This window comes from Salvelinus alpinus, chromosome 26 (assembly GCF_045679555.1).
Source record: "Salvelinus alpinus chromosome 26, SLU_Salpinus.1, whole genome shotgun sequence".
NCBI lineage: Eukaryota > Metazoa > Chordata > Actinopteri > Salmoniformes > Salmonidae > Salvelinus > Salvelinus alpinus.
The window spans coordinates 42021131-42046264 of record NC_092111.1 but is presented as its reverse complement, the minus strand read 5'-3'; the positions used below and the strand labels follow the sequence as shown (position 1 = coordinate 42046264).

The following is a 25134-nucleotide window of genomic DNA, read 5'->3' as shown; positions in this document are numbered from 1 at the left end:
TCTTGGCCAACAACCTCCTTCCCTCAGTAAGAGCATTGAAGATGGGTCGTGGCTGGGTCTTCCAGCATGACAACGACCCGAAACACACAGCCAGGGCAACTAAGGAGTGGCTCCGTAAGAAGCATCTCAAGGTCCTGGAGTGGCCTAGCCAGTCTCCAGACCTGAACCCAATAGAAAATCTTTGGAGGGAGCTGAAAGTCCGTATTGCCCAGCGGTAGCCCAGAAACCTGAAGGATCTGGAGAAGGTCTGTATGGAGGAGTGGGCCAAAATCCCTGCTGCAGTGTGTGCAAACCTGGTCAAGAACTACAGGAAACGTATGATCTCTGTAATTGCAAACAAAGGTTTCTGTACCAAATATTAAGTTCTGCTTTTCTGATGTATCAAATACTTATGTCATGCAATAAAATGCAAATTAATTACTTAAAAATCATACAATGTGATTTTCTGGATTTTTGTTTTAGATTCCGTCTCCCACAGTTGAAGTGTACCTATGATAAAAATTACAGACCTCTACATGCTTTGTAAGTAGGAAAACTTGCAAAATCGGCAGTGTATCAAATACTTGTTCTCCCCACTGTATATCTATACTGTATTCTATTCTACTGTATTTAGTCAATGCCACTCCGACATTGATCGTTCTAATATTTATATATTTCTTAATTCCATTATTTTACTTTTAGGTTGTGTGTAATGTTGTGAATGGTTAGATATTACTGTACCTGTTGGAGCTAGAAACACAAGCATTTCACTACACCCACAATAACATCTGCTAAATATCTGTATGTGACCAATAACATTTGATTTTATAACTAGAATGAGATTCACTTCATGTGATCTCTCTCTCTCTCCCTCTCTCTGCTCTGATAGACGAGATCCTGCAACTCTCATCTCTCCGGGAGTTGCATTTCATAATTTATTTCCTTTCAGAATCGAAGCGAAAGGTTCTGAAGGAACAAATGTAAATACAATTGGCCAAAAGTATATAATTACTGCTGTCTGTTCAGAAATAAATACAATAATTCAGAATAGTTTAGCTGTGGATTGTAGCCCAATAAGGAATAGGCTAGCTGTGGATTGTTGCCCAATAAGGAATAGGCTAGCTGTGGATTGTTGCCCAATAAGGAATAGCCTAGCTGTGGATTGTAGCCCAATAAGGAATAGGCTAGCTGTGGATTGTAGTCCAATAAGGAATAGCCTAGCTGTGGATTGTAGCCCAATAAGGAATAGGCTAGCTGTGGATTGTAGCCCAATAAGGAATAGGCTAGCTGTGGATTGTAGTCCAATAAGGAATAGGCTAGCTGTGGATTGTAGCCCAATAAGGAATAGGCTAGCTGTGGATTGTAGTCCAATAAGGAATAGGCTAGCTGTGGATTGTAGTCCAATAAGGAATAGGCTAGCTGTGGATTGTAGCCCAATAAGGAATAGGCTAGCTGTGGATTGTAGCCCAATAAGGAATAGCCTTGCTGTGGATTGTAGCCCAATAAGGAATAGGCTAGCTGTGGATTGTAGTCCAATAAGGAATAGGCTAGCTGTGGATTGTAGTCCAATAAGGAATAGGCTAGCTGTGGATTGTAGTCCAATAAGGAATAGGCTAGCTGTGGATTGTAGTCCAATAAGGAATAGGCTAGCTGTGGATTGTAGTCCAATAAGGAATAGGCTAGCTGTGGATTGTAGCACAATAAGGAATAGGCTAGCTGTGGATTGTAGTCCAATAAGGAATAGGCTAGCTGTGGATTGTAGTCCAATAAGGAATAGGCAAGCTGTGGATTGTAGCACAATAAGGAATAGGCTAGCTGTGGGTTGTTGCCCAATAAGGAATAGGCTAGCTGTGGATTGTAGTCCAATAAGGAATAGGCTAGCTGTGGATTGTAGTCCAATAAGGAATAGGCTAGCTGTGGATTGTTGCCCAATAAGGAATAGGCTAGCTGTGGATTGTAGCCCAATAAGGAATAGGCTAGTTGTGGATTGTTGCCCAATAAGGAATAGGCTAGCTGTGGATTGTAGCCCAATAAGGAATATGCTAGCTGTGGGTTGTTGCCCAATAAGGAATAGGCTAGCTGTGGATTGTTGCCCAATAAGGAATAGGCTAGCTGTGGATTGTAGCACAATAAGGAATAGGCTAGCTGTGGATTGTAGCCCAATAAGGAATAGGCTAGCTGTGGATTGTAGCCCAATAAGGAATAGGCTAGCTGTGGATTGTAGCCCAATAAGGAATAGCCTACAGTCGGGAACACGCTGCAAATCTGACAGTGAAAAGAACAGCATGCAGGCAAAACAGGCCTTTCGTAATATTTCAAATACAATCGAGGGAAAACACAGATCGGAAAGCAAATGGCTCCTGCTGAAAAGACTATGCTGTAAATGACCAAAATATTTGATCATCTTCCAAATATTGAGAGAGGCTTTTGGATCAGCCATCACCAGCGAGTCAGCTGCACATCATTGGGTGAATCAGTGAAACTGGAAAGCATTTTTAGGACTATCATTTCCTCCTCATATTGTAGCCTACAATATGTCTCCACACACCTAGGCCTATAGGCTATTGATGGATATAAGTGTTAAAGTAGCCTGCCATTTCGATCCTTTCTGCGGTATCAAAACATATTCTGCTAAAGTCTCCAGTCATGTAAAATGACATAGAATGTCATGAAATGCGTTTTAAAAAAAGGCTACATTTTTCCCAGACCCCAGGCTACTAAAAATGTTCCCACTACGTGTGCAGCTTCTGTAAGTACCTCTACGCTACTTTTTTCTCATGTGTTCCAGTACCTGTACTCCCCAGGTACCCCCTCTTGCGCTCACTATTGTTCCTGCACCTCCCGATTTACATTTTAAGCACCGCTGATACCTTTAAAACATGTAGCCTCATAATGGGCCTCGGGATCTCCTCGTGGTGTTTTTGTGCATTCAAATTGCCAATCGGTAAAATGCAATTGTTTTTGTTGTCTTTGTTATGCCAGCCCCATACCATAACCCCACCGCCACCACGGGGCACTCTGTTCACAATGCTGACATCAGCAAATTCTCTAAAATGACGTTGAAGGCAGTTTACGGTAGAGAAGTGAACATTCAGTTCCAACAGCTCACGTGGACATTTCTGCAGTCAGCGTGCCAATTGCACCCTTTCTCAAAAATCGGAGACATCTGTGGTCATTATTATTGCGTGACAAAACTGCACATTTCAGAGTGGTCTTGTAATGTCCCCAGCCAACCTGTGCGTGGCAGTAATGAATGATTTTGATTTGAGGTGCCGAACAAGGCGTTGGTCTGGGACACGTTTTATTACGACGAAAAAAACTCTCATTTCAAAATGGATCCGCCGTGGTACTGTGGAGTCTAGTTGTACTTATATATCTGAGACCAGAGTATTGCAGTTAATTTCGTCTTTGATTTAATAAGTCATATATATATGTGAGTAGTAAACAGGGAAGCAACGAGTCCCAGACAGTTTTCAATAGAACACACCAGAGGGTGGCAGCATTCACTAGACTACCTACATTATTGCGATCATCTGATTACTATCAATGTTTGGAATACATTGAGTTCGTTGACAAAACAGACGATGGGACGCCCTTTTCACACGGAGACTTATTTTGTCAAAGGTCCGCCAGTTTAAACTATTATAATGGAGACAGGTTTATAGCAGTCAATGTCATCTATTCATTTACTGTTATAGTAGTTCTAAGTAGCAGCCATATAACAGCAAATTCAATGAATTGTTTTCACTTTAATGGCTGTGGTGCTCTTTACCGGAAGTGTTTGGGTTTTCTTGTGATCACAAAACGACGTATTTTGCTCAAATAGAGAGAGCATTAAATTGTGTTTTCTTTGACAAGATGGTCCTGGCTGAGAATAGAACATTACATTTTTCTGCCAGAGTGTGCCGTGGTTTACCCCCAATTTTCTGGGTTATTTTTTGTGACCAGAATAAAGCGACATATTTTACTCACCTAGAGATGAATTAAATGGTGTTTCTTTGAAAAGAGGGGGGTGACATGAAAAATACATGAAGGGGAAAATATCCATAGACCGAGGAATATCTCTTTAGTTGCAATGGTAGCTGCCATGGTTAACACAAACACAGGACATCAAATGCTACCTGATTTGACTCAGTAGAGTAACACAAACACAGGACATCAAATGCTACCTGATTTGACTCAGTAGAGTAACACAAACACAGGACATCAAATGCTACCTGATTTGACTCAGTAGAGTAACACAAACACAGGACATCAAATGCTACCTGATTTGACTCAGTAGAGTAACACAAACACAGGACATCAAATGCTACCTGATTTGACTCAGTAGAGTAACACAAACACAGGACATTAAATGCTACCTGATTTGACTCAGTAGAGTAACATGAGTAGTCCTACAGTATCACAGCCAGGTGGAACAGGTGTGTGCTATTGATTATTCTCTAACCCCCCCAGTGTATGTGGTCTACTATGGTCTTAAACATCACTAACCCTCATCTTTTCTCTGTCTCCCCTTTCCGGAGGGCCTGAGGTGCTTGGACCGCGACTGAGGACACCCTGGCCTGACACCTGGGCGTGCCGGCCCCCATCTGGCCACCCTCTACCTGCCACATGCCAGTTACTTGCTGTGAAGAGTTAAAGCTACAATATGTTACTTTTTGGGGTGACCTGACCAAATTAACATAGAAACGTGGGTTATAGATCTGTCATTTTTATTGGAAACAAGTCTAAGAAGCAGTAGATATATTCTATGTACGCTAATTCTATGCTTCCCGTTCATTAAAATGTTGTTTATGCGTCTTTTACTTTCGGTTTTGTTCACCAGCTTCAAACAGCTGAAAGTAAAAAAATAAATAAAATAAAAAATAGTTATGGAAAACATATTTCACATTAGTTTAGATGGTACAATGATTCTCTAAACTACTTGTTTTTGTCATAAACTGAAATTAGTCGGAACGAAAAAAAATAAAAACGTAGCAACCAGGAAATGGCGGAGTGATTTCTGCACTGTGCATCTTCAACTAGTGACTTTCAGCATATAGAGAAGGGCACTCAACTTGTACTGCAAATCAAATCAATGTTTGTGTGTCACGTGCGCCGAATACAACAGGAGTAGACCTTACAGTGAAATGCTTACTTACAGGACCTAATCAATAGTGCAATTTTTAAGTAAAGAAATAGGTATTAGGTGAACAATAGATAAGTAAAGAAATAATAAAGACAGTGAAAAATAACAGTAGCGAAGCTATATACAGTAGCGAGGCTATAACAGTAGCGAGGCTACATACAGGCACCGGTTAGTCAGGCTAATTGAGGTAGTATGTACATGTAGGTATGGTTAAAGTGACTATGCATATATGATGAACAGAGAGTAGCAGAAGCGTAAAAGAGGGGTTGGCGGGTGGTGGGACACAATGCAGATAGTCCGGGTAACCAATGTGCGGGGGCACCGGTTAGTCGGCCTAATTGAGGTAGTATGTACAGTTGAAGTCGGAAGTTTACATACACTTAGGTTGGAAAAATTAAAACTTGTTTTTCAACCACTCCACAAATATCTTGTTAAAAAACTATAGTTTTGGCAAGTCGGTTAGGACATCTACTTTGTGGATGACACAAGTCATTTTTCCAGCAGTTGTTTACAGACAGATTATTTCACTTATAATTCACTGAATCACAATTCCAGTGGACCAGAAGTTTACATACACTAGGTTGACTGTGCCTTTAAACAGCTTGGACAATTCCAGAAAATGATGTCATGGCTTTAGAAGCTTCTGATAGGCTAATTGACATCATTTGAGTCAATTGGAGGTGTACATGTGGATGTATTTCAAGGCCTACCTTCAAATTCAGTGCCTCTTTGCTTGACATCATGTGAAAATCACAAGAAATCAGCCAAGACCTCAGAAAAAAATTGTAGACCTCCACCAGTCTAGTTCATCCTTGGGAGCAATTTCCAAATGCCTGAAGGTACCACGTTCATCTGTACAAACAATATTTCGCAAGTATAAACACCATGGGACCACGCAGCCGTCATACCCCTCAGGAAGGAGACGCGTTCTGTCTCCTAGAGATGAACGTACTTTGGTGTGAAAAGTGTAAATCAATCCCAGAACAACAGCAAAGGACCTTGTGTAGATGCTGGAGGAAACAGGTACAAAAGTATCTATATCCACAGTAAAACAAGTCCTATATCGACATGACCTGAAAGGCAGCTCAGCAAGGAAGAAGCCACTGCTCCAAAACCACCATAAAAAAGACAGACTACGGTTTGCAACTGCACATGGGGACAAATATTGTGCTTTTTGGAGAAATGTCCTCTGGTCTGATGAAACAAAAATAGAACTGTTTGGCCGTAATGGCCATCGTTATGTTGGAGGGAAAAGGGTGATGCTTGCAAGCCGAAGAACACCATCCCAACCGTGAAGCATGGGGGTGGCAGCGTCATGTTGTGGGGGTGCTTTGCTGGAGGAGGGACTGGTGCACTTCACAAAATAGATGGCATCATGAGGTAGGAAAATTATGTGGATATATTGAAGCAACATCTCAAGACATCAGTCAGGAAGTTAAAGCTTGGTCGCAAATGGGTCTTCAAAATCGACAATGACCCCAAGCATACTTCCAAAGTTGTGGAAAAATGGCTTAAGGTCAACAAAGTCAAGGTATTGGAGTGGCCATCATGAAGCCCCATCCCTCAATCCTATAGAAAATGTGTGGGCAGAACTGAAAAAGCATGTGCGAGCAAGGAGGCCTACAAACCCGACTCAGTTACACCAGCTCTGTCAGGAGGAATGAGCCAAAATTCACCCAACTTATTATGGGAAGCTTGTGGAAGGCTACCCGAAACGTTTGACCCAAGTTAAACAATTTAAAGGCTATGCTACCAAATACTAATTGAGTGTATGTAAACTTCTGACCCACTGGGAATGTGATGAAAGAAATAAAAAGCTGAAAGAAATCATTTTCTCTACTATTATTCTGACATTTCACATTCTTAAAATAAAGTGGTGATCCTGACTGACCTAAAACAGGGAATTTTTACTAGGATTAAATGTCAGGTATTGTGAAAAACTGAGTTGAAATGTATTTGGCTAAGGTGTATGTAAACTTCTGACTTAAACTGTACATGAAATGTATAGTTAAAGTGACTACGCATATATGATAAAGCAGAGAGTAGCAGCAGTGTAAAAGAGGGATTGGGGGGGCACACAATGCAACTAGTCTGAGTAGCCATTTGATTACTTGTTCAGGAGTCTTATGGCTTGGGGGTAAAAACTGTGGAGAAGCCTTTTGGATCTAGACTTGGCGCTCTGGTACCGCTTGCCATGCGGTAGCAGAGAGAACAGTCTATGACTGGGGTGGCCGGGGGCTTTGACAATTGTTACGACCTTCCTCTGACACCGCCTGGTGTAAGAGGTCCTGGATGGCAGGAAGCTTGGCCCCAGTGATGTACTGGGCCGCACGCACTACCTTGCGGTCGGAAGCCGAGCAGTTGCCGTACCAGGCAGTGATGCAACCAGTCAGGATGCTCTCGATGGTGCAGCTGTAGAACCTTTTGAACCTGCCAAATCTTTTTTGTTTCCTGAGGGGGAATAGGCTTTGTCGTGCCCTCTTCACGGCTGACTCAGATGAAGGATGATTGGTTAAAAGACAAGGATAAGATGATAGTTGGAGCTGTTATTGTTAGATTTCAGTGCACCCTTTAAAAGTTATTGATCATAAATTGTTATTGAAGAAACTCACTTTCTATGGTTTTACATCACCTGCCATCACATGGTTGGAGAGTTTCTTATCCAGAGTGTTCTTCTATGGAAGCTCCTCTAACATCAGATATGTACAGTGGGGTGTCCCTCAGGGCAGTTGGCTTGGGCCGTTACTCTTCTCCATTTTTTTTTTTTTTTTTACAAATGATTTGCCACTGGTCTTAAACACAAAGCTAGAATGATGCAGATGATTCTGCATACACAGTCTGCACCCAAAACCAGTTGAGCTGAAACTCTAAATAATGAGTTAGTTACAGAATGGGTGATTAATAACACACAGGTCTTAATAAATACATGTACAACTAAACGTCTTTTATTTGATTAAAAACATTCTCTAAGACCTCAACTGGAGTATATAAGGGATGTGACCACTGAGCCAGTTGAGGAAACTAATCTTGTTGGTTTAACATCGGAGGATCATGGTTAAGACATATTGACTAAGTTGCTGTGAAGACAGGAAGGTCTGTTATTAAAAGATGTTCTGTGTTGTTTTTTGTTGTTGTTGTTGTTTACACACAAATCAACAGTAGCAGTAGCATCAGGCTGTGGTCCTGTCTTGATTACTGTCCGGTAATATGGTCAAGAGGAGGTAAATAAAGACCTAGCAAAGCTGCAGCTCAGAACAGAGCAGGAAGAATTTCCCTTTAACTACACATACAAAACAGAGCAGGAAGCCTATCCCCTTTAACTACACATACAAAACAGAGCAGGAAGCCTTTTCCCTTTAACTACACGTACAGAACAGAGCAGGTAGCCTTTCCCTTTAACTACACATACAGAACAGAGCAGGTAGCCTTTCCCTTTAACTACACATACAGAACAGAGCAGGAAGCCTCTCCCCTTAACTACACATACAGAACAGAGCAGGAAGCCTTTCCCTTTAACTACACATACAGAACAGAGCAGGAAGCCTTTCCCCTTAACTACACATACAGAACAGAGCAGGAAGCCTATCCCCTTTAACTACACATACAAAACAGAGCAGGAAGCCTTTTCCCTTTAACTACACATACAGAACAGAGCAGGAAGCCTCTCCCCTTAACTACACATACAGAACAGAGCAGGAAGTCTCTCCCCTTAACGACACATACAGAACAGAGCAGGAAGCCTTTCCCCTTAACTACACATACAGAACAGAGCAGGAAGCCTTTCCCCTTAACTACACATACAGAACAGAGCAGGAAGCCTTTCCCCTTAACTACACATACAGAACAGAGCAGGAAGCCTTTCCCTTAACTACACATACAGAACAGAGCAGGAAGCCTTTCCCTTTAACTACACATACAGAACAGAGCAGGAAGCCTTTCCCTTTAACTACACATACAGAACTAAACATCAACAACAGGCATGATAGTCCTTCCTGTTGACAAGAGATTAGCTGCTTCTCTACTAGTTTTGAGATTATTACTGTAATAAATTCCATGATTGTCTGCATAATCAAATAACATTCAGTTCAGACACCCCCATACATACCCCACAAGACAAGCCACCATGGCTCCAAAAATAATTCATGGCAACGCAGTAATATACAGAGCCATGATCGCCCATCTCCAATTACTCAAGCAAACAGCTTCATTTTTTTTTTAAATGAAACATCTCATGGAAAGGTCAGGGACCGCAAGAGGACACACAGTGTGTTTCTGTTGTATTATTTGTATACGGTATTTTAAATGTGTGTGTGTGTGACTGTCCATGTTTTGTTACTTGTCAAAAAGTATCGTTCATACAACATACACCTGAGGGGGGGGGGGGATAACGGACTGAGATGAAAGCACACAACAGCCAACAATTTGGTTTGAAAAATAAATCTATGCAAAAGAAAAAAATACCACCAAGCATAATTAAAACTTAATTTTAATGTTGATATATTAAGGCCTTGCAGACCACCAGTAGTCTGTGGTCATGTTGTCTGCATTACATTCTGCTCCCGCTTCATTTTAAAAAGGGAACATTTCAACCTAATGGCAAGGCACTATTACCAGGAACACCCTCTTGGTTAAAACATGACATCATTCAGAATCCATTTGATTGATTGTATCAGTAGAAACTAGTCAGATCAGGGATTACATCATCAAGGATGAGGGGGGGGGGGAGATTCTGAACATAAGGGTTTTTACTCAACAAAATGGGTTGAGAGACATTCAGTCCAGCTCTTTCCCCATCGGGTCAGTTAAAGAAAAGGAGAGAAACCATTTTGTAGATGTCCACGGTGGGATCAGACAACCAGCATATCAACAGGGGGAGGTTTGAGTGGTATCTGTCCCAGGGTGAATCTTTTCCCTCCAAACTCCTTCAGTTCCTCTTCACTCAGCTGGCTCTGGGGGGAGAAGAGACTGTTTGCTGCCCCCCCAGCCGCCCCTGTTCCTGCTACCATACCCCCAAACCCTCCACGCGCCTGTCCAAAACCACTTGCAGCCACCGGGGCTGCACTCCCAAAACCACTTCCACTAAATCCTCCTCCACTAGTGGTCGTCGAGGTGAAGCTAAACCCGGAAGCAGAGGCAGCAGCTCCAAACCCTGAAGCAGAAGCTCCGAAAACGGCAGTAGTTGGGTCTTTGTCGGCAGCAGGCGCTGCGAAGGAAAAACCTGCTACCGAGGGAGCAGAGGTGGCCGTAGAACCGATTCCAGCGGGGGCTGGTGTGGCGCCTACCACAGCACTGCCAAAACCAGAAGCTGCAGGCTTGGGAGCAGCCGAACCAAAGCCTCCTGCACTCGGAGCAGCAAAGCTGAAACTGTTGACGCCTGAGGTGTCCTGGACTGGAGCCTGGGCTGGCACTCCAAAACCTAGGGAGGAGGAGAGAGAGTCTAGCTTTAGATTCAGAGAAGTACCAGAGAGATATCATCCTACGTCTTATCCAGGCAACCTAGGAGTTAGAGGGTCTTAGCCAGTCAACATAGGAGTTAGAGGGTCTTATCCAGTCAACCTAGGAGTTAGAGGGTCTTAGCCAGTCAACCTAGGAGTTAGAGGGTCTTATCCAGTCAACCTAGGAGTTAGAGGGTCTTAGCCAGTCAACCTAGGAGTTAGAGGGTCTTATCCAGTCAACCTAGGAGTTAGAGGGTCTTAGCCAGTCAACCTAGGCGCTAGAGGGTCTTAGCCAGGCAACCTAGGAGTTAGAGGGTCTTAGCCAGTCAACATAGGAGTTAGAGGGTCTTAGCCAGTCAACCTAGGAGTTAGAGGGTCTTATCCAGTCAACCTAGGAGTTAGAGGGTCTTAGCCAGTCAACCTAGGAGTTAGAGGGTCTTAGCCAGTCAACATAGGAGTTAGAGGGTCTTAGCCAGTCAACCTAGGAGTTAGAGGGTCTTATCCAGTCAACCTAGGAGTTAGAGGGTCTTAGCCAGTCAACCTAGGCGCTACAGAGGGTCTTAGCCAGGCAACCTAGAAGCTACAGAGGGTCTTAGCCAGTCAACATAGGAGTTAGAGGGTCTTATCCAATCAACCTAGGAGTTATTGAGGGCCTCCACACCTGTATTCCTTTTCTATTGTATTCCTATGAAGAACACAGGCTACAGCAGATCTTACCTGTTCCAAAGCCAGATGGTGCTGAGGACCCAAAGCCGGTGACTGGTGTCGACCCAAAACCTCCAGACGCTGCCTGTGGTGCTGGGTTGTCCAGCTCTGCAAGCTGGGAGAGAAGAGAGAGTATTAGTCACCTTGAACACACACTACCGTTCACCAGGCTCAACGTCAACAGTGAAGAGAGGCGACTCCGGGACGCTGGCCTTCTAGGCAGAGTTCATCTGTCCAGTGTCTGTGTTCTTTCGCCCATCTTAATCTTTTCTTTTTATCAACCAGTCTGAGATATGGCTTTTTCTTTGCAACTCTGCCTAGAAGGCCAGCATCCCTGAGTCACCTCTTCACTGTTGACGTTGAGACTGGTGTTTTGCGGGTACTATTTAATGAAGCTGCCAGTTGAGGACTCAAACTAGACGCTCTAATGTACTTGTCCTCTTGCTCAGTTGTGCACCGGGGCCTCCCACTCCTCTTTCTATTCTGGTTAGAGCCAGTTTGCTCTGTTCTGGTGAAGGGAGTAGTACACCACGTTGTACGAGATGTTCAGTTTCTTGGCAATTTCTCACATGGAATAGCCTTCATTTCTCAGAACAAGAATAGACTGACGAGTTTCAGAAGAAAGTTCTTCGTTTCTGGCCATTCTGAGCCTGTAATCGAACCCACAAATGCTGATGCTCCAGATACTCAACTAGTCTAAAGAAGACCAGTTTTATTGCTTCTTTAATCAGAACAACAGTTTTCAGCTGTGCTAACATAATTGCAAAAGGGTTTTCTAATGATCAATTAGTCTTTTAAAAGGATAAACTTGGATTAGCTAACACAACGTGCCATTGGGACACAGGAGTGATGGTTACTGATAATGGGCCTCTGTATACCTATGTAGATATTCCATAATAAAAATCTGCAGTTTTCAGCTACAATAGTCATTCACAACAACATTAACAATGTCTACACTGCATTTCTGATCAATTTGATGTTATTTTAAACACGGACAAAAATGTTTTGCTTTTCTTTCAAAAACAAGGACATTTCTAAGTGACCCCAAACTTTTGAACGGTAGTGTATACGACTTTTCTATTTTGTCTTGTCGTATCACTACAGAAAGTAGTGTGTGTTACCATAGCGACTCTGGTGTTGCCGCTCATAGCCCTCAGCTCCTGGACTCTGCTTCTCCATTGGTTGAGCAGCTGATTGATGACGTTAACCTACAGACGACACAGACGGTAGTATTGATTGGACGATACAGACACATATGAAACGTAATGGCTGTACACTCTGGAATCAGTGTCCCTAAGTTAGAAGCAAGGAACTTAACGCCCCCTAAACTGCTCATTGGGAGCTGCACTACGGCTGCCGGCTGCTCCAGCCACTTCTACATAAGGTGTGTGTGTGTGTGTGTGTGTGTCGGAAGGGTTCGTTAAAAAGCAGGAGACAAATGTCTGTCTCGTATGGAGCAATACAATATTTTCTTCATGACATTGAATCCCAGTGCAGATGGCTTTATGTTATACTGTGTTTATGTAGATAAGGGGACATGCGTGTGATTCTACTCACATAACCCTGCAGGTCTCCTGTTGGCTTGGTGTTGTAGTACTCCAGTCTCAGCTCCTCTGGAGAGAGCTCTGTAAACCCTGCACAGATGAGAAGACCAGGTTTATGGCGTCCACATCCATTCAATATACTGGAGACTCTTCACCGTCCAAAAGTAATTAACGACAATTCACAGTAATATCCACTCGCCTGTCCAAAACCACTTGCAGCCACCGGGGCTGCACTCCCGAAACCACTCCCTCTAAATCCTCCCCTGACTAGTAGGTAAATGGTTAACAGCTGTGTCCAACCCTCATGTGTGAGTGTGTGGTGGTAACAATCAATCTGTTCCAACCAGACAATCCTACAGTGGGACAGACCAAAGCTTAACCCTTCTGTTTCGTCTTACCTGAGATGGTTTCTTTGAGGACAGAGTAACAGGAGAAAAGCCACTGTCCTGAAGTCTCCCAGATCTCCATGTCTTTCTGGATGGTCTCCCTGGTGGAGGAGACAAGACAATGCCTATTACATTTACAGACTACTTTGTAAAGTATGTATGTGTGTGTGTGTGTGTGTGTGTGTGTGTGTGTGTGTGTGTGTGTGTGTGTGAATTCTGAATACCATTGTGAAAACTGTATCCAATCACTGGACTTACAAGTGTTTTTCATTGTCCTCCCCTTCACTCCCACCCCTGTCGAAGCTGCTCTGTGTGCTCAAGGCAGAAAATCTGTTTTGGTTTGGAGAGGCGGCTGCAAAACTGAAATTGGAACTCTTGACTTGGCTGTCTCTTCCGCCTCCTCCTCCTCCTCCGCCTGGACCCCAGTTGTTGCCACCACCTCCCCCTCCTCCTCCCCCTCTGCCCCAGTCATCCCCACCCTGCTGGGAGGAGAAGGATGATGGCTGGACGTAGGTTCCTCCTCCAGACCTCTGAGCTGGGTTCACCCACACTCTGTTCCCAAACCCTGAAAACAGGACGTTCATTGATTAGACTACCTAAATATTGGATGGGGAAACAGGACGTTCATAGATTAAGACTGCCTAAATACGGGCTCCCGAGTGGGGCAGCGGTCTAAGGCACTGCATCTCAGTGCAAGAGGCGTCACTAAAGTCCCTGGTTCGAATCCAGGCTGTATCACATCCGGACGTGATTGGGAGTCCCATAGGGTGGCATACAATTGGCCCAGCATCGGCCGGGTTTGGCCGGGGGTAGGCAGTCATTGTAAATAAGAATTTGTTCTTAACTGCCCAGTTAAATAAAGGTTCAATTTGAAAAATAAAAACATGTTCTCCAAGCCATCTGCCCTTTCATCAAATTTTTATTTTGCTGTCAAAAGCATCACAATATTGTTTTGCATCTCAAGAAGTGACATACCCTCTTGCCCTCTCATCTTTTTCACCTGGGGCTTGACTGGAGTGTCGGGGGTCGTCCGAGCACACCACATTTCTCATCACCAACAATATTATTTCCCCCACAGTTACATTCCGAAGAGGAGTACCCAAGACCATACCATCTTTTGCTCTTAATAAACATTTTTTTTTAAAGATTCAAAATATGCCCGACAGATACTGCTGCACACGCGCGAAATAGTGATTGGTCCAAATAATCAGTGAACCAAAAACCATCACAAGTAACGTTACAATATAAGTGTTCCTCATAACCACCGTCTTTATCCCACTGCCGTAACATTTTGTAACGGATGTAAAGCCGAGACTACTAGAAAGAAACGTAGCTAGCTAGGCTAAAAAGTAAACAAAACAAATGTTATAGTTGAGTTTATGGCTATTAGCTACGGTGTAGAGTTGGCTATAACAGAAACAGACTGCGGTCTGGGGACCCGGATGAACAATACTACTAGCTAGTACTACATTTAGTTAGCCTCGGCTCCCAAGCTTCGCCGACGTTGTCGAAAGTGAAGATGAAAGCCTGTGGGGCAGAGGCTAGCTACTAGTTACCCCTTACCTCCACCACCACCTCCTCCTCCACCTCTGTTGGACTGTTGAGGGGGACGGTTGTTGTAATTTCCACCACCGCCGCCTCCTCCTCCACCACCACCACCTCCTTTTGGGTGCTCATTCCAACACTTGTCGCCATATCGACACCGGCCTTGCATCCAAAAGTTGCACACCGTCATAGTGTGGCAGGATTTATAATTGCTGGTGCGTTGAATGAAATTAAATCCTCTCGTTTCCCCACAATAGTTTTCAACACCACATTGTTTTCGTTCAAATTACGCCATTTTGAAAATCCACATGAAGGAATGTCGCAGGTCTATGACGTCAGTGCAAGGCGGGTAATGCAACAATGCGCCCATGTGTTTGGTTTTGGTACTGCATCCAGGAAAGTAATCCTCAATCAAAATGATCAGCCACAGTAGACAATAGTACAGAAAATAATTACATAATTAGGCTATATTACCTAAGACTCTATACAATTGGTAGTATTATTGTATTGTGTGTGTGTATTTCTGTCTATGTGCGTGTGTGCGTCAGCGGCGTATGGGTGCTTAAATACTGTACATACGTAGCCTGTGTTTAGAGCAACAAGATTGTCTGCATTGTCAGTGTTGACAGTTGCTATGTAAACTATGCTATTTTTAACTTACAGGTGAAAGTGTTGCAAGACAGAGAGAAAGAGGAAGTGGAAGAGAGAGGAGGAGGGAGGGACACAGAGTGTCTTTGTGATTCCTCTTTGCCAACTCCACATTCCAGAGCGTTTCACCTGTGTTGCCATGACAACACACAACCTGTTGAGGTGAGATTGAGGTGAGTTTCACCTGGAGGGCCGTACAGTGTTTGCACAGTACCACACACACACACACACACACACGCACGCACGCACACACACACACACACACACACACACACACACACACACACACACACACACACACACACACACACACACACACAGACAGGCACGCGCACGCACGCACGCACGCACGCACGCACGCACGCACGCACACACACACACACACACACACACACACACACACACACACACACACACACACACACACACACACACACACACACACACACACACACACACACGCACACACACACACAGTACAGTATCGCAAATCACAGGTCACCAATAGACTGAAAAGTCCCTTTCCCAATATTGTATAAGAGACACTCCACCGTAATATTCCTGCAAATAGTATTTTGGGGGTTATTGTTGACAACAAGCCCATGCAAATGTAAGGAAGGTTTAGTATGCATTAGGGATAGGGAGTTGCATTAGGGATAGGGAGTTGTATGAGGGATAGGGAGTTGCATTAGGGATAGGGAGTTGTATGAGGGATAGGGAGTTGTATTAGGGATAGGGAGTTGCATTAGGGATAGGAAGTTGACCCAAGCAGAAACCCAGGGAAGGATTTTTTGTATTTATTTAACATTTTATTTAATTAGGCAAGTCATTTAAGAACAAAATCTTATTTACAATGAAGGCCTACCCAGGTCGAACCTTAACCCGATGACGCTAGGCCAATTGTGCGCCGCCCTATGGGACTCCCAATCATGGCCGGTTGTGATACAGCCTGGAATCGATCCAGGGTCTGTAGTCACGCCTCTAGCACTGAGATGCAGTGCTTTAGACCGCTGTGCCACTTGGGAGCCCCAAGTATGGTGAGATCTTTTCCCATTTCCACCTTGTAACATAACAGATCATACTGCTCAGACAGTGTGTGTTGTCTGTCTCAGTCTGTCTGTCTGCCAAAAGAGTGTGATAGTTGCAGCCTGAGAACATGTCTGTCAGATGACATAAATACAGTGGGTGTCATTGTGTTCTTAGATCCAATTCTTCCTGAACGATGTCCTGATTCAGAGATACAGATGCATCTCTCTATCTCTCTCTCGTTATAACTGGGACTTATTTCACCATCCACAGTCACAGAGTCACTTGATCATCCATGGGTCTCAGTAAACTAAATGGGCCAATGTCAATACAACATATGAAATATAAATTGCACAAGCAGTACTCTTAGATAATGCATTGAAAATACAGTATTTTCTATCTAACCCATGTCATTACCTATCTCAGTGAAATATAGGTTTGTATCCATATAAACATATAAACCAGTGCAGAGTGCCAGTAGTTCCGTTTGATGCTTTCACAAGTCAATAGAGGGCAGTATTTTATATTCAGTGGAAGGAGAGAGAGAGAGAGGTTGGGAATGATGGAGGAAGGAGAGAGAGAGAGAGAGAGAGAGAGAGAGAGAGGTTGGAGAGGAAGGAGGAAGGAGAGAGAGAGTAGAGGATGGAGGAGAGAGAGAGAGAGAGAGAGAGAGAGAGAGAGAGAGAGAGAGAGAACATGATCGGTCAATAAATCATGTTGACAGTTTTGAGTTCCATCCACATAATTTCACAAGTATTCTGTCTGTCTGCCTCCTACGTAGAAAGACTTCCTCAAGACTACGGACTTGGGTTCTCCTCTTAAGTGGCCTCCTCTGTTAGCATGGGCTGGATGAAAATAGACAAGGAGAGGAAAGTACTGAACATTAAAAACCTCTCAGGGATAGGCGGTGAAACTGGTGGTCGCACATTTCAAACAAATAATCATTAAAATTATGGATATTAAACATTTAGGTACATACAAGTGTCATATATCGGTTGAAAGCTTACATTCTTGTTAGTCTAACTGCGCTGTCCGATTCACAGTAGCTATTACAGCGAAAGCATGACATGCGATTGTTTGAGGACAACGCCCCACATCAAAATATTTTTACACCGGCACAGGTTTCATAAATTCACAAATAGCAATCAAATATTCACTTTCTTTTTGAAAATCTTCCTCTGATTTGTCATCCAAAGGGTCCCAGCTATAACATGTAGTGTCATTTTGTTAGATAAAATCCTTCTTTATATCCTCAAAAGTCTGTTTAGTTGGCGCCATCGATTTGAGTAATCCACTCGTTCAACATGCAGAGAAAGGAATCCGAAAATCTACCCCTAAACTTTGTTAAAACAAGTCAAAATATATTTCTATTGACTCCTCAGAAACCCTAAAATGTAATCAAACTATAATATTTCTTACGGAAAGAACTATGTTCAATAGGAAACTGATAATAGCAGGTGCGTCTTGTCTTCATCGCGCGCCCAAACACGAATTTCCAAGAGTATGTCCTTCTACTAAAACTCATATTTCTTATTCGTTTTGGAAGTTACAAGCCTGAAACCTTGAACATAGACTGCTGGCTGACACCCCGTGGAAGCCATAAGAATTGCATCCTGGGAGCTAGAATTCATTATGCCCCTATACTTTCCATTGTAAGAGCATGGGCTCTCAAAATCTTTTCTTTGGATTTTCTCCTGCCATATCTATTGTGTTATAGTCTCATACATTATTTTAACATTTATACAAACTGCAAAGTGTCTTCCTTCCAATGGTACCAATTATATGCATATCCAGGCTTCAGGGCCTGAGCAGCAGGCCGTTTACTTTTGGCACGTCAGTCAGGCGGAAATGAAGAAAAATGGACCCTCGCCTTAAGAAGTGGACAACACTCCTGATGCTTTCCATTTACTCTGTCAAATATACTGTGCATGTGTGTGTACATACTAGTCACGTGTAGTTTCGGGGTGGGAGGAAGAGGGAGGGAGGTTAGGGAGTCCCCCAGGTATGCAGACAGACAGGGAGGAAGGAGAGAGCAGGGATACCTGACCCACATTCCTGATGGAAGAGGGAAACCACTTCCCTCCCTCTCTACCTGTTCCAGTTCGGGTCCTCGCTGTCATTTGTAAACACACGTAAACTGTCTATTTATATAGGCATTCCTGAGGTCTACCTCTTACCCAAGTTAAAGATACCACAGTAGCATGAGATTTTCTTGCTGACTGCCTTCTCCGAATGAGGACTGATACTCATCTACGACACGCTTACTACCCATTTGTAATCACATTAAAGTTAGCGTCTGTCCCACTCACATTCTTTCTCTGTAACAACCATTCAGATACTGCATTCACAACAGTCCCGAAATTGCCTAATAATTTGCTCTGTCATATCAAAACAATCACCTCACATGGTCAGTTCTAGAGCTGGATGCTACCCAGAGACATACAGTACAAGTCAAAGGGTTCTTCTTAATGTTTTTACTATTTTATACATTGCAGAATAATAGTGAAGACATCAAAACTATGAAATAACACATATGGAATCATGTAGTAACCAAAAAAAGTGTTAAACAAATCCAAATATTTATATTTTATATTTGAGATTCTTCAGAGTAGAGAGAGAGAGAGAGAGAGAGAGAGAGAGAGAGAGAGAGAGAGAGAGAGAGAGAGAGAGAGAGAGAGAGAGAGAGAGCGAGAGCGAGAGAGAGAAACTGTAAAACACTCATAGAGAAACTTAATCCAGAAACACTAAGGAATGCACAGTATGTGTCCATGCTAAAGCATCCGGAACCTTCATTTCCTACAAGCTGCACAACAGGTAAAACTGGCAACAGTCCAGTCTTTGCTGTGCTTATGTCAGTTTGTATGCTCTGTGTCAATATGACTTTGAAAGGTCCTGGGATTCCTCTGTGTATGCTGTGTATGCTCCTTTTTATAATAGAGACACTAAATGTCTCTGCTAATTTTAACACTGATTGCATTTTCTTCTCTGTATCTGTCGCAGGAGGTTGGAATACATATACTGTAGAAATTTTATAGGCCTAGTTGCATCTATCACCAACTCAGTTGCCTTGTGGTCAGACTGTCCGCCCCTCAGTAGAGTCATACTAAAGACTGAACATGGATCTTGAGGCGTCTCTGCTCTGTACTCAGATAGATTGGGGTTAAGGCCCTGTGATAAACTAGCGTCCACTTGTACAGTACATCGATCTGCTCAGTTGTATCTATCTGCAGAAAACTGTTTTTTTTGTTAGATGTGACAGATAGGTCTACAATTAGTGGTATACCTCACTGTTGCTGTGGTAACCATTAAAATATTTGTTCCGGTAAAAAATATCACCAGTGCTATCTTCATTCCATTTTCTTGGCGTTTTAATATACTGTTGCTAACCAATTAAACTCTAGTATCTGAACATCGTCTGTCCCTTTGGAGGGTGTGACTCTGTGTTGTGTCCTATTGTTCAGTGCCTCTGTGCATTTCCTCCTGGATGTCAGGCAATGTACGCGCCGCGGCACGTTGCTAGGTTACCCTGAAGCCCAACCTTCCCTTCTAGTGGATTCACCTGAACGCAGGTCACGTCAGCGGTCCTCCGGTTTTGGCCAATCAGGGGCCCGGACAGGTGCTCCTCCGGGAGGACAGTTTCGGAGGCGGAAACCTGCAGGTCCACTAAAAGACAGACGCCTCAATATAAAGTTGTAAATTCAGTCGTATTTTTTTTATCAGAGAATCACTGGAACGAGTTATGAGAGCGAATCAAATTACTGATAGTTCGTTTTAAATATATATCATTTTTCAACCGTGGAAAGAGAATGAGTGGAGATAGCTTGCGCTGAGAATCCGTGTGTAAAGATAGACCCACTTTTAGGACGCACAACATAATAGCCGTTTCAACTGACTCCACAAGATATCAGCCATGGATTTTTACATCAACACGGACTAAAGTTCGTTCTCGAAGAGGTCCGACCCGCTCCTCTCCGGCCCTGTCCCATACCAGCCCGAATAGTACAGGTGAGTGGCCCGGTGGTGTAGAGATGCTTATAGCATTGCTGAGCGGTGAATCACAGCTCTGTCTCAGCTGTTCTCACTGCTCATTAAACCTGTTCTACACGACATAGATAGTTACGGATAGTATACGGTGTGTTTGCTGTTTAGGTTGTTGTTGTTTTTTGCAAAGAAGTTATGTATTCATATTCATAGTCTTTCACTGACCAAGAAGAACATAAAGGCATAATCCGTGTGCGAATGAGACATATATTTCCGTCCCATATATTTCATATACATACAGTATATATCATACATATATCCCATATTTCAGCACCGTCTCATGTGTCCAGACAAAAGCTAATTTTGTCAACAAAACGTATCAATGAATCAGGCTACAAGAGTGTAGGCCTGATGATACTCACTGAATGTCATTTAGACTTGTTGGTGTCTTGTAACAGAGGTATCTTTCTATTCATCCAATCGCGGTGCACAGTGCACTGTTGGGACGCACGGAATCTTTTTGGGACTTGGACGAAAATGTAGCCTTATTATTTTTTTAAAGTTATTTTTTGTTGTTGTTGTTGACAATCAGATGAAAGCATCATGACTGGTCATGCCACATTAAAATATAATACATTTCTACCGTTATAGGAAGTCACGTTAAAAAAAAAAAGATCTCACGAATGTCAGGATACAATTCGCACTGTGGGCATCATCATAGAGCTATAATTGATGATGAAGATGATGATGATGATGAATGTGCATTATGCTGCTCAGGATGTTTGGTGTAAAAACCTTAATATTCATTGCGCAATTATACCAGCAGTATTTTAAACAGTTATTACACTGTAATAACACTGTACCCGACCTGTCGATATCACATCACTATGACAAGATATGTTTTAGATATACGGTTTAATAGATGTCTGAGTGATACTTGGCATAAAGGTGGACCTGTTAATGTGTCTAGCAGGTGGAAGATGGCAGAGAGAGTGACTTGGTGGAGAGCGTTTATGGGGAACAGTAAGAGAAGTAGCAGTGGTACCAAGGACATCACCACAGCCACTCAGCCCCCCGACACAGTGAAGGACCCTCTGACGCCCCACGCGCAGGGACTCCTAGCTACACCACACTGTAAGTCATCTCAGCACCCACACAGTGATATATGCCATTTAGCAGACTCTTTTTATCCAAAAGCGACATGTGTAAATAAAAGCATTTTATGTATGGGTGGTCCCAGGAATCAAACTCACTATTCCTGTTATTGTAAACGCCATGCTCTACAAACTGGACCATTTTAATGTTAAGGCTATCATGACAGACTGGCCTATAAGATACTTTTTAAAACAGAGGCTGGATTGTGTGTTTACCTTACATTGTTCTAGGTGCATAGAGGGGAAAATAATATGTTTTGAGAAAAGAACCTCTGGCCTCCTGGCCTCCTTGTATGCCCCCAAAAATGTGATCGACCGCCTTGATTCTGTCTTATGTTGCAAAATTTGAATTTTTTTAGTTTTTTAAATTGGTATAAAAGTAGAGACTCAGATCTACAAAATGGTATATCATACACTACATTTGAGGAACAATGGAAAGAATTCTGCTTTGAATGTTGATAAACTAGTAACCTCACTTTTGAGAAAATGGCCTTTGAATATTTTGGTACCTGTCTGGAAAGCTCTTGTTTGTCTCCACCCATTCAGCATCGTTCGCACCCTCTGAAGATTTAGTCCCCACCCAAACTCTGAACATTTTACTCCCCCTAGCAGAGCTGGCTTTCATATTATCCAGAGCGTTGGTGACTGTACCTGTGCTGCTGGCAACCATTAAATTACGCTTTGTTGCCGACGTTTACTGACACCGGCCATTTTCAACGGGTGTTAAGCGTTCGTAAAATCATTAGTTATTGTTTCAAACGGCTCTCCTGTGAAGTAGTGACGCCTAGTTTCTGAAACGGGTCTCTTATGTTAAGCCTCCTTGAAATCTCCTAACGTGCTTGTATTCTACTCTACTCTTCTCAGCAGCAGCCTCAAAACTCCCAACCAACCAACAGCCACCAGCATCACCACAACCACCAGCATCACAGCAGCCACCAGCATCACAGCAGCCACCAAGATCACAGCAGTCACCAGCATCACAACAACCACCAGCATCACAGCAGCCACAGGCAGAGCAGTCACAGGCACCAGTCAGTACAGGCACCAGCCTCTTCAGCGACGAGACCTTCGATGACTCCCAGTTTGAGTCGGTCTTCAACGAACAGACTTGTCGTAGGAACCTGAGGGTGTCTCGGTCAGGCCGGTTTAAGGAGAAGAAGAGGGTACGCTCCAGTCTTCCTACTGGGAAAGAGGACGTACGATAACGAGGATGGTGATGATGAGGGAGACAGCGGCCAAAGACTGCTCTTACTTCTGACCTTTACTTCAACATGGCCGTCCGTTCTGGGGAAAGAGGAAGGTAGATGAAGATGAATTGTAAGTTGAAGATAAGTTGAGGGTAAGTTGAAGATACGTTGAGGGTAGTCGTGAAAGTCGGTGATTGGCAGTCGTGAAAGTTTCTCAGTGACAGCTAGGAAGATACTTAAACAGTCCTTCCTTGAGGAAATCACAGGTCTGACAAGGTTTGATTGATTGAAAGCAATAGGAAGACAAGTGTGTCTTTACTAATCCAATCCCATAAAGATTAGTGGTTAGGCTACTTCAAGGAAGGAAGGAAAGAAGGGAGGAAGGAAGGACCATTTTCTGTAAGAAGTACCACCTTTCAGCTTTAAAAACCATCCAGACTTTTCTAGCCTTTTTTTGTATCAAAACAGTATACTGAAAATGAGACACACACACACCTATGCACATTCCAGGAAATGATACGTTGTTTATAAGATGTTTACATATATACGTGTAATATTTTGAATATGAAGGATATAATATTGTTTTTACCAATCAATTGTTTTTTTTGTTTTTTTAACTATGATTACAGTGGGTTAGAAGGGAACTTCTTCTTCTTTTTTTTAAAGAGGTAGGATTGCTTGAATGAATGAGCATTGGTGTTTGTGACAGACAGGTGAAAATGTAAGATTATATCCACTAGCTGCCATTCAGTTACATACAGGCCCATGTTTTAGAGGGAAACAGCATCATGTGGATCCTGATGGAAGGTACTATTCGAAGCTAAACAGTGAGGTGTTATATATATTTATAATCCTGATAGAAGGTACTATTAGAAGCTAAACAGTAAGATGTTATTAGATATATATATAATCCTGATAGAAGGTACTATTAGAAGCTAATCAGTAAGATGTTATATATATATATAATCCTGATAGAAGGTACCATTAGAAGCTAAACAGTGAGGTGTTATAGATATATAATCCTGATAGAAGGTACTATTCGAAGCTAATCAGTAAGATGTTATATATATATATAATCCTGATAGAAGGTACTATTAGAAGCTAATCAGTAAGATGTTATATATATATATAATCCTGATAGAAGGTACCATTAGAAGCTAAACAGTGAGGTGTTATAGATATATAATCCTGATAGAAGGTACTATTCGAAGCTAATCAGTAAGATGTTATATATATATATAATCCTGATAGAAGGTACTATTAGAAGCTAATCAGTAAGATGTTATAGATATATAATCCTGATAGAAGGTACTATTCGAAGCTAATCAGAAAGATGTTATATATATATATAATCCTGATAGAAGGTACTATTCGAAGCTAATCAGTAAGATGTTATAGATATATATAATCCTGATAGAAGGTACTATTAGAAGCTAATCAGTAAGATGTTATATATATATATATAATCCTGATAGAAGGTACTATTAGAAGCTAATCAGAAAGGTGTTACCAAGTTTGTCTATTCAGTAATACAGTGATTGACATCACTGTGCTTCAAGTGGACGTGACACATAAGTCATGGTCTGTAAATACTGCAATGAAGGCGAAACATGATTGTTGTAATGACAGAAGAACAAATAAACAATGATCAATGTGTGCCTCCATGTGTGTGTGGACGCTTGTGTGTGTGGACACGTGTGTGTGTGTGTGTGTGTGTGGCTACATACTGTATGTACATCTCTGTGAGAGTCAGTGGCGTCTCGCTTATTTCCTGATTCAGTAAAGTTGTGAATCACCTGACCAAAAGTCAGGGTGCAACCCAAATGGCACCCTATTCCCTACATAGTGCACTACTGGCACCCTATTCCCTACATAGTGCACTACTGGCACCCTATTCCCTACATAGTGCACTACTGGCACCCTATTTCCTACATAGTGCACTGCTGGCACCCTATTCCCTACATAGTGCACTACTGGCACCCTATTCCCTACATAGTGCACTACTGGCACCCTATTCCCTACATAGTGCACTACTGGCACCATATTCCCTACATAGTGCACTGCTGGCACCCTATTCCCTACATAGTGCACTGCTGGCACCCTATTCCCTACATAGTGCACTACTTGCCATTTGAGACGAAGGCTAAGTTAATGCTCTCTCGCTGAGCAGGAGACTGTCCTGGTGAATATGGAGGTAGGTGGAGACTTCTCACAGCTGAGCAGGAGACTTCCCTGGTGAATATGGAGGTAGGTGGAGACTTCTCACAGCTGAGCAGGAGACTGCCCTGGTGAATATGGAGGTAGGTGGAGACTTCTCACAGCTGAGCAGGAGACTGCCCTGGTGAATATGGAGGTAGGTGGAGACTTCTCACAGCTGAGCAGGAGACTGCCCTGGTGAATATGGAGGTAGGTGGAG

At 42.9% G+C, this 25134-nt stretch overlaps 2 protein-coding genes across 4 annotated transcripts; one reads left to right on the top strand and one right to left on the bottom strand.

Moving 5' to 3' along the window:
* Positions 1-9575: 9575 nt before the first annotated feature.
* Positions 9576-15025, bottom strand: LOC139555329 (nucleoporin NUP42-like). Its single transcript, XM_071369044.1, has 7 exons — positions 14741-15025; positions 13436-13742; positions 13190-13278; positions 12805-12881; positions 12369-12455; positions 11260-11362; positions 9576-10523 (listed from the first exon to the last, which is right to left on the bottom strand). Exons 1-7 carry the CDS (start codon positions 14910-14912, stop codon positions 9955-9957), a joined length of 1404 nt encoding a protein of 467 aa, XP_071225145.1. The 5' UTR covers positions 14913-15025; the 3' UTR covers positions 9576-9954.
* A 4986-nt stretch (positions 15026-20011) lies between these two features.
* Positions 20012-24380, top strand: LOC139555328 (uncharacterized). 3 transcript variants are annotated; one of them, XM_071369043.1, is made up of 3 exons: positions 20012-20401; positions 21348-21511; positions 22399-24380. In XM_071369043.1, exons 2-3 carry the CDS (start codon positions 21358-21360, stop codon positions 22734-22736), a joined length of 492 nt encoding a protein of 163 aa, XP_071225144.1. In that variant the 5' UTR covers positions 20012-20401; positions 21348-21357; the 3' UTR covers positions 22737-24380. The 3 variants fall into 3 exon arrangements, with proteins under 3 accessions (XP_071225144.1, XP_071225143.1, XP_071225141.1); XM_071369042.1 differs by having other exon boundaries at positions 20016-20401; positions 21351-21511; positions 22396-24380; XM_071369040.1 differs by having other exon boundaries at positions 20016-20401; positions 22396-24380.
* The last annotated feature ends 754 nt before the right edge of the window (positions 24381-25134 follow it).